The sequence below is a fragment of the Python bivittatus genome, unplaced genomic scaffold (assembly GCF_059951505.1).
Source record: "Python bivittatus isolate LINGU-HERP-01145 unplaced genomic scaffold, Pbiv_v1 ctg000340_np1212, whole genome shotgun sequence".
NCBI lineage: Eukaryota > Metazoa > Chordata > Lepidosauria > Squamata > Pythonidae > Python > Python bivittatus.
In genome coordinates, this window is record NW_028277056.1 from 3,140,710 (window position 1) to 3,156,090 (window position 15,381).

Consider the following 15,381-nt stretch of genomic DNA (forward strand, 5'->3'; position numbering starts at 1 on the left):
CCCACAATTTCCTTTAAATTGTATGCAATGTGTATGGGACACCTAGTCCCTCCCCATTAATAAAGTGCACTAGTAAGAGCCATTTGAGAAGGGGAGATGGGCGCCCCATCACTGGCGGTGTTCAGGTTCCACCATCTGCCTGAGCTGCTTTCATTTGGACACTTGTGCTGAAAAGACGGTCCGCTTCCTCAGTTTTGTTTCATTCAGAAAAATGTTGAAAACCAAGTTCCTTCGAAGGGCGTTTCCAGGCTAAGATGACGCCATCTGCGTTGTGTGCACTGTGTGGTTTGAAGGTGATGGAAGTTGTTACCGGTCATTAATGGGCTTATTCGTGCATTCCTCAAAGATGTGACCTTTACTGTGGGATGTTTTAAATGTTTTTTCCACCAGGCGTTTCTGTTTCTCTTTTGGGAACGGCACAGTTTTCCTTTCGTTTCCGTTCCTTCCCGCAGGCTTGTGGCAATCACACCAGTTTCACTTCTGCAGTGAAAGTGATCCCTCCTACTCCATTTTTGACATCAGAGGGAAATTGTGACAATACTTAGTTATAGTGTCACAAGGTCAGGTTCGTCAAAAGCGTTTCCCCTTTTTTAATACAAAACCCCCCTCTAAATCACTTTGGGTTTTTTTGTGGGGAGGGGGCAAGACTCCCCCATCAAACCAGTTGTTTCCTAGAAGGAAATCATGTTCCTGAACGTGCTTTAGTCCCTGAAGAAATTGGGTTTTTTTAAATGGCTTCTGAATACGAGTGACAAAAAGCTCTTTCTTGCGTGCTGAAGGGAAGACAGAGCAGTGTTATTTTTCTTCTGTTTCAGACTGGAGATTACAGAAGCGACGCTCCAGGAATTTCTCACCGAAGGCAGACCCAGCACGAGCCGAACCTGTTGCCTTTTGAGCTACCCGAAGAGGAAACGAAAAGAATTGCTCGGATCTTTTCTACGCAGTTCTCCAAAAAAGCGTAAAACCGGGGCCAGCAGGACTGGGTCCGTGCCTAAAACTTTCTGCGAAGGCAGCAGCTGCAGCGTGCTGTGAACTCAGGCTTCTTCGTGCCATCCAGTCCGAACGCAGAGGAGTTGTCACATCAGCACAAGGTCCCTCTGCCTGGCCGAGAGACTTCCCCGTGGCCCCTGCCCTCTGTTTCTGAACCAGCACATAACAATCAGCACTTTGTTTTCTCTGAAGAAGATAGACTCCCACGTAACCCAAGACAACGAGTTGTCTTGGGACAGACCCTGCAACAGTCACCCAGAAAGCAGCTTGAGTTTGGAGTGGGCACCACCAGGACAACTTCTGTTCTCCCAGCCACATCCTGGCCCCTGCCTTTCCAGCCTCTTGTTCCTCCTGGACCGAGCTTTGATAGGACTGGTGTGGGAGCCGCAAAGGGGCTGCTCTTTCCACTTTGCTAAATAACACCCAGGGCCCGGGAGTAGCTCGTAGGAGGGGCCTTGGGATCTTCCCCACTCCCACTCCTCTTATAGCTGAGGAATCCACATTTTTTTCTTCTTTTTTGCAAGTGTCAGTGTCAGTTTGGAGAGAGGCTACGCATCAGCCAAAACCGGTTAGTTGTCACCTTAGTGATAGGAAAAAAGCCGCATTGCAGCAACAGAATTACCTTTTTCCTGTCTCCAGCCTTCTGGCTCTGTCTCGTTTTGGAGCGTTGGAGAGGAACAGATTTTATTTCAAACCGTTGCATCGCCCACTCAGGCACTTCCGCTACCTCTGATCTGTAAATGCACACTCACTCACTCACTCACTCACTCACTCACTCACTCACTCACTCACTCACTCACTCTCTCTTTAAACTCCAACCTGGATTTCTTGTTTGCTCTTTTCTTTCTTTTCATTTTTCTCCATTGGAAAAATATCATTTCTGGGTTCTCTGCCAAAGGAATTGGGAGGTAAAAGCTGAGTAGGGGGAAAAATGCGTCCTCTCCTGAACACTTTTCAATACTTGCACCAATTTCTTCTCTCAAGCCCCCCCCCCCCAATCAAATGCAGGTTTGAAGCTTATCTGACCACCCTGGATGAGGTGTGGACTGGAAGGGGTGGTACAAGAGCCGTAATGAGCTAAGGATGCTGTTTTATGCAGACGGGCTGCTCCGTTCTCACAGGATTGGGAAATGCTCTGTCTGTGGAAGTTTTCCCACCCCTGGACAGCGAGAGGCAGCCGACGGTGGGGTTTGCAGATCCACATCCCGGTGGAGTGTGCACAGGTGTGTGTGTGGCTCTAGTTGATTGTATATGCCTTGATCCTACTTGTTTGTCCATTTTTTAAGATCACATCAGGTTTTTAGAAGAACAAGGTTTCCAAATGGAACCATGCTAATTTATTTCCAAAGTATTTTTGTTTGTTTTTTACAGTCGTGATTCTGGGTTTTGGTTTTTGTTTTACAATAAAAACAACTTATATTTTTATGAACCCACGCATATTTCTTTCATAATGATGTTTCAGGCAGTAGACATTTCCCTAATGCTGACACTTTCTAGTCGAAGCTGTAAAATTTCAGGAGCAAGGAAGGCACCAAGACTGGGTAACTACCAAGGTTCTGTCTACTATTATCCTACAGTTTAAAAATAAGAATATGTGAGAGCGAAGGACAACTCGCTGAGTGTTCTGTTCTTGCAGTGGCCGGCCAGGGAAGAGGACAGAAACAGCAACTCTTCCCCTTCTCCAGGCATCAAAATCAGCCTTTCCCAGCCTGCTTTTCACTCCGACTCACATCATCCCCAGCCACGAACGACATTAACTGAAGATTGTGGGAATTCAGTACTACGGAGGTCACCAGGCGGTGGAAGGCTGATCTGATGCAGAGAAAGATCCTCTTGTTTTAACTTGGCCGGGCTGTTGTCCATACCCAAGAAAAGATACACAGTTCAATTATTATCATCCTATTTCCTCGAAAGTTATAATTTTCCATCCAGTGCAGATTCCCTGCTGCGGCTTCCTGTAAAAGTAGCAAATGATCTGATGCCCTCTGGCACACTCTCCCCCAGGTAAAATGCTGTTGTAGCATTTGACAGTTTTATGGTGTCCCTTTGCACTTCCACCCGCCTAACAATGGGGCTATTTTAATGTGTTGCCAGACACCAGGCTGGGTTGTGGGAACATTCTCAGGTTACCAGACGCACCCGAAGAAACTCTGCCTGAACTGTTTGTCCCAGAAACCCGAGAAGAGACTGGGAATTTTCTTCTGCCGTTGGACTGCGAGATCCTGATCCGAAGGATCAACTTGCAACACACCTACCGAGCAAGAGAACACATTTTTTTTCTGTGACGCCTGCAACAGCGGCAGAGGTCACACAACTTCCTGGCCTCGGGTGTTGTTAACTGTAAATTGTAAGCACAGCCTGCTCCTACATACGTCCATAATTGCGCAGAGAATTGGCTGGCTCCCTGTCCCCAGGTGTGTTCACGCAGAGGCTGGGCAGCCATCCGTCTGTGATGCATCGATGTGGATTCCTTCACTAAGCTGGGCGCCTCAAGGATCCCTTCCAGCTGGATGATTCTAGCTCTGCACAGGCTCTAGAGCAGCGTTTCTCAACCTTGGCCGCTTTAAGATGGGTGGACTTCAACTCCCAGAAGCCCCCAGCCACACTAACGTCCATCGCATGCTAAACTGAGCTAAACATCTTCCCAGAGCTAACATTGACTACGCTTAGTATGCTGGTACGTGGGCACTAGTCCCTATTATGTTTGCACTGAACTCGGTTAAATTGGTTGTGCGAACAGCACCCACCGTGCACCACAGAGATGTGCAACTTGGCAGGCTGCAAAAAGAATCATCATCAAACCCTAGTTCTCGCCCTGGTTGCCGTTTCATGGCCACATGTCCCCAGAGCACCTGGATGACATGTGGCAGCGGGAATCAGTAGAGCCCACCTTGCCCTGAAAGGCGCATGGGAGGGAACATGACAACCAGCTCCTCTTCCATTCACCTCTGCCTCCCTTTTCCTTGCTCACGTCATCAAAGTCCATCTCAGAAGAGGAGAAGCAGGTGCGGAGGGCCAAAACCTTCCAAAGGGCCAAGCTGCCTCCGTTGCCAAGATCTCTTCTGAATGCACCAACTGGGGTCAGGTCTTATGCTGGCAAGCAGATTCTGGATTGGGTCAAATTCAGCCAGTAACCTGGATGGGGAGGTCAGCACAAGGGCAGGAGAAACCCCCTGAATTAGGAAATGGCCCTTTTTTTCTGAAATGCTCTTAGTGTGAGGGAGCTAATGCTCTAGCTTAGTCCTTGGAGGAGTTTGATCAGAAGCAGTTTGTGTGAACCTGGAGATTGCTTCGCAAGATCAGGATATCAGCACTCCCAAGTTAAAACAAAACAAAACAACAATAAAAATGTTTTCTGCTACTACTTGTCAGCAGCTATCTTGTGGTAGAGTGCATCTGTACAAGGAGGTTCCATTGTCCGCTATTAGACACATCGCCTTGGCTGTATCGGTTTGCCCTGTAGAAGATTTCCACTTTTTGTATTCAGGCCTTTATCTCTTCTCAACAGAAAGCAGCCCAGAATAGTTAGGTTACAACTTGGCCACTTGAAGGGTGGACTTCAACTCCCAGAATTCCCCAGCCAGCCCATGCTGGCTGGGGAATTCTGGGAGTTGAAGTCCACCCCTCTTCAAGTGGCCAAGGTTGAGAAGCACTGGTCTATGGTATTCAAAAACCAGGAGTCTGGTAGGATCTTTTCTTGTGGGGTCCTTGGTGCTCTCTGAGCTGGGTGGTTTGCTTGAGACGTTGCACGACCCAACTAGATAACATCATCAGTGCTAGTGAATGTGGGGTTTGCTGCCTGTTTATATACAGTAGCTTGCCCTGCCAGTGTTGGTGGGGGTGAGGTTTTCTCCTTGGTAGGGTATTGTTTTCTACTTGATTGTTTGTCTGGTGTTAATCCCTGCTTATCTGGGTGCTGGCTGCTGGCAAGGATTTATTGTTTCCTTCTTAACTTTTTTATGATTTCTTTTGAATGGTGTGTAAATGGGGTTTATCTCTATGTGTCTATTGATGGCTGATTTGTCTGAATGCCAGGCTTCCAAGAATTTCCTAGCATTTTGGGGTTTAACTTGGTCTAAGACGCTCACAGTTTCCCAGTTGAAAGTATGGTTGAGCCTGTCTGAGAGTAAGGCATTTTCCTTAAACTTTTCCAATAATGAATTTTATTCAAATCTTTTCCAATAACAAATTTTATTTAGAGGTATCAGATTTTGTGATCAGATGCATGGAGGAACTAGATTTAAACTGGGGAGAGGTGGAAGGGTAAAAGACAGGTTGGTTACCCCAATTTAAATCCCACATCAGTCTAGCCGCCCTATGCATCGGATGAAGTAAGGTGCCTTTTCCTAAAATGTGTTGTCGGAAAAGACACTTCCAGACTCTTTCAGCGCATGGGTGCTGTAGTCCAATAAATCTGGACAGCATCTAGCTACTCTCAACAAACACATTCAAAAGCCGTTTTTCAGGATTTAGGACGGGGGGAGTAATTGCATCCTCCGTAGAACGCATACGGGGGGGAAAATATCCCTGGGTACAGATACTTCCCGAATGACGTATCCCAGCACTATTTTTGGCCAACGGACTGAGCGGGTTGGGGTCATTCCTGTTCTCGCACTGGCTGACCCGCCATATGATCTGTATCTTCATCTGTCGGCATCCTGTGGAAATGCCAGCCTGGCTGAGTTTATAAAGGAGCATCTGGACATGACGACAAAGAGAGTCCCAACCTGTGTTTGAGCCAGAGAGCAGGACTGCTGCCCAAACAGTTGATGGATGAACCATTCATTTGCACCATCTAAATACCTCGTTTTTGCAGGAAGATCCTCCAAGCCGCGGGGGGTGGATACCAGTCTGAGAATTTGGAGAGGCAATTCTTCAAGGCCAGGTAAAAACTCTCTTTTTACTGCTTGTTTATTAAGGCAGAAGGCGGGACATATTTTATAATGCAGGTTCATATTTTAGGACCCTCCCGACTCTTCTCTCTTTCCCCAATTGCAACTCTCAAATTCTGATGGTCATGGAGTTAAACCCTGAAAGTGGGTGGCTTTGTTTATATTTATGCTTTTTGAACTGTTTTCATGGTTTTGTTTCAATTGTGTGCACCACCCAGAGTCACCTATGTGAGATAGGCAGCTATATCAATTTGGTAAATCAATAAATAAACCAAGGACGTTTATTGTGTGAATGCAGCCCCTGAGTTCCTTAAGTCTTGCTCTCCAGGAAATTAACACAATTTACAGCTGCAATTCTAGACCCTTCTGATCTGGGATGTCCCATTGAACTCCAAGGATCTTACTCTGGAAGTGGAGAATTTTAGGATATTTATTTATTTAAATGTATTGGCTGCCCAACTCCAGTAGACTCTATGCCTCTGATTGCTACCTGCTATGTCCCCAAAGCCTTGGAAATAAGGCACTCTGTTTACTATATAAGGTGGGAGTTTTGTGGCTTTGGACAAGCCAAACAACCTTTTTCTTTGTGGTTTTCTTTCAAGGGTGATCCTGGTTACAGAAAATTGCCTATGGAAAGACTCCATCCTCAGAGTTAGGATTAGAGATAGTAACAATACCTGGAGGAATATTTCCTTCAGAAGCAGCCCTGGCTATTAATTTCTTAAAGCGATATTCTTGTATTCCACTAACTTGGTTCCCACTCTCTAACTGGGAAAGAGTCATCTGGAGAGGTGGACGAGGCAACGGCCAGTTGTTTGGGCATCCTTCACATGCGCTGGGTGGTAACTTCCATCATCTCCCCCGGTGCAGCTCAACGGTGGGAGCTGTAGTGAAGCACTCTGGAAGGGTGGCAGGCTTGGGGGGGCTGGAGACGGGAGGCAGGAATGAGGCAGCAACACCCCACCATGGCAGAGGGATTTAGGCTGGTAGTTGTGTGTCTGTCTGCTGTTTTGGGGGGTTTTGGAACTGTTCGTTGTTCTTAAAAGTTTTAACAATTGCAAACCGCCCAGAGTCACTAGGAGTTGGGCAGCATATAAATTTAATATTTTTTCCCCTTGGTGCCTTCACTTGGTGCTTGACTCCTGGCGACCGCCTGCACCAGTCCCTGCAGTTTTCTTGGCAAGGTTTTGGAAGTGGCTTGCGTTTCCCTGCTTCTTCCTGGGCTGAGCGAGAGGGACTGGCCGAGGGCACCCGGCTGGCTTCGTGCCTAAGGCGGGACTAGAACTCACCATCTCTCTATTTCTAGCCTGGTGCCTTCACCACCAGACCAAACTGGCTCTCTTTTAATTGATGATCATGATGATGCAGGTTCTGCCTGCAAAAGAAGTATGTTTTCCTAGCTTACGCCCACCCACCCCCCAGACCATTTTCATAGCCAGTAGTTTGCTGCGGGTGGAATGGATGAAATGAAACAGATGCAGAGACTTAAGGTGCATAAAAACAAATGCTTTGATCGCACCGCCTTGACTTTTTTGACTACACTCTGTGGACCCCCCTAAAGTCTTGCACTTCTGTAACCTGCAAATTCCCTGCCTGATGGTGATGGGTCCTGGCTTCTTCCCCACATGCTCTGTCCTTAGGACCCTTTGCAGCTCCCTCACCAATCGCTGCAGCCAAACCCCTTCCTCAAAGCCCAGCTCTTCAACCGCATTTATGCAGAAGCCGGATCTGGGATGCACAGATCCAGATGGCCACTAGGGGGCAGGCAAGAACTACCAAGACCCCCAGAATGTTGGGGGTGAGCCTTGTATGGAGAGCAGGGCAGCCCAGAACCATGGGTGCTCAGTAGGGGTGCACTGGGGGGGTGGAACAGCAAGATTTAGCATAGCACCATTTCCTGACAGTTCCAGGATGGGAGGGAAGCATGGCAAAAGAGTGTCTGTGTTGGCGTCTATGTTGCTTCCAGAGAGTAGACAATTGTCAGCCCTCCAAGGTAGGCCAGGTTAGAAAAGAGACACCACTGGAAATACTAGAACTCTACTTTATTGATGTGGGATATAATTACAGAACCTTGAACGCCTAACTGCATTTTGCCTTCCCTCCCTCTTCTGCCAAAGAGAATCAAGGCAAGGCCATCTTGAGTTTCTTTCTCACGCCTTCCTGTTTTCCTGGGGTTAAGCTCATGTTTGACTAACACATGCTGCATGTTTTTCGTGGGGTCCTCTCTGAGCTCCTCTACAACGATATTGGACAGATCCACACCGTTACTCAGCAGCCACTGCTTTGTATCTTCCTCTCGGTTCTGCCCACACGGATAAACGGTTTCGATTAGATTTCGGTCCAGCGTAAATGATAGCAATAGTAGTAACCCTGGTGGTCGTTGTGATAAGTGTCATTTTTTCCTCCCAGGTTCGTTCATTCCATAAAGGGCGAAGCTGTTTCCACACACAGCCGTCCCCCGTTGTATGTATACCAAAAGGAGCACCCAGGGGAGGCTCTGTAGTGGGCGAGACAGGATGGTTGGTCTGAAGCCCACGGATATCCCGCCATCAGCACCCGTCAAGTTTCTCAGCGCCGGGACAGCCGCCTGCATCGCGGATCTCTGCACGTTCCCCTTGGACACCGCAAAAGTCAGGCTCCAGGTGGGTCCCGTTCAGAAGAGGGCCACTGCTGAGGGGGAGAAAGAGCCAGGCCATCGAGGAAGGGCAATGAATTGTAGAATCATACAAGGGAATTTGGAGGTCAACTAGTCCAAACCCTGCCCAGGGCAGGGATCCACTCTTCTGACAGCTAGTGGATGCCTCTGGCTGATAGACTTAGATTCCAGTTGTGTGTCAGGCTGTGTGCTGTGCAAAATGTGTTTTGTTCTGTTTTTTTTTTTTTTTTGGCTCGGCATGTTTGTTTATTTATTTTATTTATTTATTAAATTATATGCTGCTCATCTCCCCCAGAGGGTGACTCTGGGCGGCTTACAGTGTTGCGTATACCCAGCTATTGTGATGTCTCAACCCTCTTTTATGGCTCAATGTGTTGCGTGAATCCAAGCATGGTGGCTTATTGAACAAGCTACGGTTTAGCCCAGTGCCAGGACGTTCACGCCCAGCCATCTCTGTTTCTCGTGAAGATTCAAGGGGAATCGAGGGCTTCGAAAGCAGCCAGACAGGTGAAGTACAAGGGGGTCTTCGGCACCATCACCACCATGGTGAAGATGGAAGGACCGAAGAGCCTCTACAACGGCCTGGTGGCCGGCCTCCAGCGCCAGATGAGCTTCGCCTCGGTCCGCATCGGGCTCTACGACTCGGTGAAGCAGCTTTACACGCCCAAGGGGTCCGAACGTAAGTTTAGCACTTTGAAAGCCTGCTCAGATTCTTGCTTTCCCAGTTTGATTTCTGCCTGTTTGAAGGTCAGTTTGCAAATAAACAAGAAATGTCTGCCTGGAGACTGGTGTGTATTTTCAAGGGTTGCCTGATGCAGACTTACAGTTTGGGAAAGCTTGTATAAAAATTGGACAGACGGCATTTTTCCTCCATTGCTGGTTCAATTCTGCATTACCTCTTTTTATCAGCCCTGAATCTCCCTATATTTAACTTTCTCAGGTGATCTTGACGTTTAATAATGTGTGCAAGAGGGAAAAACAATCCTCTGTCCACATTTTTCCCACCATGCATTCTTTCACATAATGCTGCCACGTCTCCTCTTTCCCATCTTCACTTTACATTAAAAAGTCCTGGATACTCAGGAAGACCTGCTTTAGCCCCCTGTTCATTTTGGTTGCCCTTTTCTGCGATATTATTCTGAGACTGGATGACATGAATTGAAAACACAATTCTGCATGCAGTCTCACCCCTGATTTCTGTAACAGCATCAGTACACTGGGACTTCTATTTTCAATTAACTTCTTAATTATTCCACCACCACCATCTTTCCTCCTTGGTAGGCCAAGCCAGGGAACAAGAGTCCACCGAAAATACTCAAACTCTGTTTTATCATGATGGGCTCTGATAACAGAATCCTGGGAGCCCAAGTGTGTTTCCCCTTCCCTCCCTGTTATACCTTCTTGAGTTTCTTTCTCACGCCTTCCTGCTTTCCTGGGGCTAAGCTCGTGTTTTGCTAACGGCTTCTGCGTCTCTCCTCCAAAGTCATCCCCGTGCTCCTCTACAGCAGCTGAGGCTCCCTTGGGCTAGTTCACGTCTCCTCTCTCTCTCCCTCCACACCTCAGATACCAGCATCTTCACGCGCCTCCTTGCTGGTTGTACCACCGGCGCCATGGCAGTGACCTGTGCCCAACCTACTGACGTGGTGAAAGTGCGCTTCCAAGCTCACATCAGGTTGGTGGGGGGTCCCAAGAAATACAACGGGACAGTGGACGCTTATCGAACGATCGCCCGGGAAGAAGGCGTCCGAGGCCTCTGGAAAGGTACATGTCCACATCTGTTATTTTCCTAAAGCTTCTGAGAAGATTTTGGAATCCGAAATCTTCATTCTCCACATCGACCATTTGTTTCCATCATTGGCAGGGACCTTCCCCAACATCACTCGCAATGCCATTGTGAACTGTGGGGAGATGGTGACCTATGACCTCATCAAGGAAACCCTGTTGAAGTATCACCTGATGACAGGTAAGGGAGCCTCTTCGTCCCTCCTGCCGGAAAGAGGTTTTCTGGGGATTCTGCATTAATGTATATGACTGGATTTATGGGAAAATCTTTAAATGTTAAAGATGTTAATGTTGAATTACCGTATATACCAAAGCTTTGGAATATGACTGCTTATCAAGAATTTTGGTTGTATCAAACATGGGGGGTAGCAAAAAGAATTATATTTAGATGTTGGAGAAGTGATATCATTCCAAATGTCAAGGAATGGTTGTCGGAAATGTGTGATCTCTCTGTTCTGAAAAAGGCAGTATTTTCTACCAGTCAGAGGATGCAGTCAAAGGATATGTGTTACTGTGGCAGAAACTGTGTGATATCTTGCCATCATATTTTGTACAGTTCATATTACAGGAGTGAATTCATTAGTAAACCAGTGACTATTGATAAGTGTTAAATATAAGACAGATTTAAAAAAAAAATTCTTTTAGTTGTGTTTTTTATTTTTAAAGTTGCTTTTTTTTAAGAGTAAAGATTGTTTTGTTACAAAAAATAAAGATATTAAATAAGGAAGAAAGTTCTGAACGCCCTTGGAAGAGGATGTCTTTCAGTATGATCTAGCTCAAGTCTCCAGGACATCATGGAGAGCTAAACCATGACACTGTAGCCCAGGGCAGGACCAGCTGTCAGACCTGAGAGAGTAGTCAAGATAGGCCTACCTTCTCCATCTTAGTATGCATCCCCAGGGGTCTCTTAGGCGGTCAAAAAAGTCAAGATAGTGGTTGTGACCATGTGATCAAAGCTCCGAGCGTCCCAGAGCTCAAAATGATTTAACTCTGCGCCATCTCGTCCATCCTGTAATATTTTCCCCATGTTGCTTTTTTTTCCCTTACAATGTCTGTATGATAATGAAGAATGAGAGAAAGAAAACAAATTGCACTAATACTCAGGGAAAATTACGGGTAAAGATGAATTTGAATCCTGGGGCTATAAAGTAGACTGGAAGGAAAAAATTAAAAAATCAGAAGAAGTCAATTGCAAACCACTTTGGTTTAGCTGCAAAGAAAACCACCCTGACGTTTTAATAATAATAATAATGATGACAACAACCCAGGTCCTTGGGAAGGACTTGATAGGTGGATAAAAATGTCAAATCCAGTCTAAGCAGCTGGCTGATTGTGCAACCAACTGTAATAATAAATTAAATGTATGTGAAGTTCCTGGAAATTATGCCCAACTTGAAGGAGATTTTCCTTTAGCTTCTAGGCCAGTATTTCTCAAAGTTGGCAAGTTTAAGATATGTGGACCTCAACTCCCAGAATTTCCCAGCTGGCTGGGGAATTCTGGGAGTTGAAATCCACACGTCTTAAAATTGCCAAGGTTGAGAAACGCTGTTCTAGGCTGATCTCACAAAGTACTGATCTGGGCAGTAGTTGGATGGAAGAGCATCAGAAAACCCTAGGTTAGACAGGGAGGTAAATTTTTAAAATCCCAGATCTTCTGTGCTGTTGATAAGAAGACTCCCTGGATACGCTCAGGTAGTCACCAAGAGCCAAGTTCAATTCAGGGGAAGCTCTACCTTTGATCTGAACCATCTTTGTCCACTGCCCCACTTTCCACAAAAGGTGCCCTTCAGATGTGTGTGATAATCTATTTATTTTAAGAGACACATCACCTTCCTGGCTTCAGCTCGCTCAAGGAATCTAAAATAAAACAGACACCATTAAAAACCTATTTTAAAAAGCACGCTAACATTATCGATGGCATTGATGCTTTTGTGTTGGGTCCATCCCCATCCAGTACGCTAGCTGGGGATGATGGTAACTGAAAGCCGACTCACTGCAGAATTCACCTGGTTTGGGGACAGCAGCCCTCAACCCACCCTGGGTCTTAAGCTGTGATGGAATGGAATTATGAAGGCCAGGCTCAGGGAGATAAACATTTTCTTAGCTCCCCAGAAGAGCGTGGGAGGAACAAGAGGATGAGACTGGCACCTCCCTGAGGAATTCACACTGTTGTGGCTGGAGGACTTTGGGAGCTGGGGTTTCAGTCTGGGAAGATTCTTGCTAGAGGTTGTAGCTAATAAACATAACTGGATTGAATTTGCATTGTCTCTTGGAGTTCCTTGGGCTAGGCCTGGCATCAAAAAGTCAGCCAGCCACAACAGTGTGAATTCCTCAGGGAGGTGCCAGTCTCATCCTCTTGTTCCTCCCACGGTCTTCTGGCGAGCTAAGAAAATGTTTATCTCCCTGAGCCTGGCCTTCATAATTCCATTCCATCACGTAAGCAGAGTTCAACCAGTTCTTACCTGGCTCTTGAATTTTGGGGGGGTTTACTTTGTTTACATATTAAATCGTTTCAATAAATAAATCAACAAAGCTTAAAAAAAGGAAATGCTTTGTGAAGAAGCGTCCGAAAAGAGGAAGCCTCTTCTATCCAGCTTCCGATGCCCCTGACCCTAAGGGTCTTCCACCCCCTTTGCCTCCCCAGACAATTTCCCGTGCCACTTCCTTGCTGCATTTGGAGCCGGCTTCTGTGCTACGGTGGTGGCGTCGCCTGTGGATGTGGTCAAAACGCGGTACATGAACTCCTGCGCTGGGCAGTACAAGAATGCCTTGAATTGCATGCTGACCATGGTGGTGAAGGAGGGACCAAATGCCTTCTACAAGGGGTAGGTGAACTGATCTCCTTTCCAAGAGGAGGTGCTTCTGGTCATCCCCCACCCATACGCATGGTCCCCCAGAGACCCTCCTTTGAGGACAACTCCTTGAAGGCCACCGGGGCTCCTTGTCTGGGGTCAACAACAGCAGGGGATGGGCATAGGCATACGGTTTCTGCTCCTCTTCCCTTTGGGGAGAGGGTGTTCGGCGGTGGGAACCAGTGTATGGTGAAAAAGTCATGATGGGGGCCATGATGGTGTGATTGAAGCTCCACCCACTTTAGGGGCATCGTTGTGGCCTCCATCTTGACTTTTTTGGCCACACCCTGTGGACACCCCTGGTGGAGGTCTTGGTTGGCAATTTCAGGGCGATAGCTTTGGTATGGCTTTGGGTCTCATCTTCTAGCAGATGGATGGGTGGGACCATGGTACCAATCTTCAGTCATTGTAGTTAAAGGGGGCTTTGGGTTGAACACAGGCATGTCTCCTGGCCACCCATGGCTCAGGTGGTCCACTTTTGAGAAAGGGCATCTGCAGGAGGGGTCAAAAAATCAAAATAGCAGCCATGACCTCATGATCAGAGGCCCATCACATCAATGCAGGTAAAAAAGGAGGTGGTGCTTCAAACACATCATTGTGGCCACATCTTGACTTTCTTGACTTCCCACCCCTCGCAGGTGCTTCTGCACTCTCCAGCAGTCAAACTCCTTTTCTTTTCTGTTGTTCCAGCTTCATGCCTTCTTTCTTGCGGCTGGGATCCTGGAACGTGGTGATGTTTGTGTCTTACGAACAGCTGAAAAGGATGATGGTTTTGGCCCAGGTGTCTTGGGAGGCCCCCTTCTGAAGCTCTGCATCATCTCTGGGAGATGGCGGAAGCAGAGCCGGCGAAGGGTCTCTTCGAGGCAAACAGAGAGGAGAGAAATGCAAGGGGTGACTTTACAGAGGAACTTTCTGCCAACAGTTCTTGCCATGGCGGCAAGGGAAGCCTATCAATTATATTAATTGCTACAGATGGGTTGTGTTGCCCAGTAATGCATAAGGCCTAAGGCACTGCAAGAAGACTATATGTCATATAAACAAGCCAAAAAGGATACAACTGGACATTGATCACACATCCTCACTCAGCAGAGCCATCCGGGTGTGAATCAGATATCACGCGGGCTCTGCAAAAGGATTCCGAGAGGTAAGGATCATAAAATGTAGCAGTACCACGCTATCCTAGCATGATATATACTTCTGAAACGTGTTAGAGAAGTGTTTCTCAACCTTGGCAGATTGAAGATGTGTGGACTTCAACTCCCAGAATCCCCCAGCCAGCATGCTGGCTGAGGAATTCTGGGAGTTGAAGTCCACACATCTTAAAGTTGCCAAGGTTGAAAAGCACTGTGTTAGACTAAAAGTTTGAAAAGATTGATAAATGAGGTAACGTTGCAAACTAAACGAAATGCAGTGAAAAAGCCAACAGGAAAATGGAAGTAAACGTTTCAACTGCATGTTACGAAGCAAAATAGGAGAACAAAGTCAAACTGGCAGGGATCTAGAAGGTCTTGCAATAAACTTAACATCTTCTGTCTAAGCCTGTTTGGAGCAGCAAAGGAAAATGTTTTCTCTGGACCTCTGCAAGGTTACGGTTGTTCAAGAAGTTCTAAAACTAAACAACTCCTTCAAGGGGGTACAAAATGTTACAGGTTCTGACTCCCCAAATTGAAAAAGGGTGGTGTTTTCTTTTGTTTTCTCATAGCAAATAATAGACACAGCAGTCAAGCACTTTTGTCCCAGCCTACCTCTGCCATTTTTTAAAAAATAAAAATAATTCTCTTGCTCAACTTTTCTGTAGGAAGGGTGGTAGGGAGCACATAGCCTAGCCCATTGCTCCTCCTACTCTGATAACATTAAGATGAAAAACAAAAGAATAAGGGCTGCTTTAGAATTTCTGTAATTTCAAGTTTTGTTCATCAGAAGGTCCCGAACATTGATTGACTGACTGATTACCTTGTTCCATGTTCAGAACATTTTTAAAAAATGCAGAACCCTCGACTGCTGTGGCTAAACTATCTTCCTTTCTGCTTTTTTCTAGTGAAGGAACCCGTGAGAATGAGAGCCTGTTTTCTGAAATCCTGCCAGGAAATCAACTCCAGTGTAAAAATAAATTATATGGGGAAGCAAATGCCCTCTCCCCACAACAGACTTACAATGATCAAATCAAAGCCATTTGCCATGTCTCCAATATTGTCTTTTTCCCCTTTTC

At 46.5% G+C, this 15,381-nt stretch overlaps 2 protein-coding genes across 5 annotated transcripts in view; both read left to right on the top strand.

Annotated features, from left to right (window-relative positions):
* C2CD3 (C2 domain containing 3 centriole elongation regulator) overlaps positions 1-2,419 on the top strand; it is a 59,096-nt gene extending 56,677 nt beyond the window's left edge. For all 4 annotated transcript variants that reach the window (XM_025171268.2, XM_088140436.1, XM_088140437.1 and 1 more), the window contains one exon: positions 816-2,419. In XM_025171268.2, the coding sequence (XP_025027036.2) occupies positions 816-962 (147 nt within the window). In that variant the 3' untranslated portion in view covers positions 963-2,419. The remainder of the gene's footprint in view (positions 1-815) is intronic.
* Positions 2,075-15,381, top strand: UCP3 (uncoupling protein 3). Its single transcript, XM_007435345.3, has 9 exons — positions 2,075-2,213; positions 5,807-5,875; positions 8,292-8,524; positions 9,007-9,217; positions 10,102-10,299; positions 10,400-10,501; positions 12,965-13,145; positions 13,863-14,316; positions 15,211-15,381. The coding sequence occupies exons 3-8, from the start codon at positions 8,348-8,350 to the stop codon at positions 13,975-13,977; spliced, it is 984 nt and encodes a 327-aa protein (XP_007435407.1). The 5' UTR covers positions 2,075-2,213; positions 5,807-5,875; positions 8,292-8,347; the 3' UTR covers positions 13,978-14,316; positions 15,211-15,381.

Coding starts and splice junctions, on each gene's coding strand:
- UCP3 (XM_007435345.3), top strand. CDS start 8,348: ATGTATACCAAAAGGAGCACCCAGGGGAGGCTCTGTAGTGGGCGAGAC. Junction 10,300..10,399: donor CGTCCGAGGCCTCTGGAAAG/GTACATGTCCAC, acceptor CATCATTGGCAG/GGACCTTCCCCAACATCACT. Junction 13,146..13,862: donor CCAAATGCCTTCTACAAGGG/GTAGGTGAACTG, acceptor CTGTTGTTCCAG/CTTCATGCCTTCTTTCTTGC.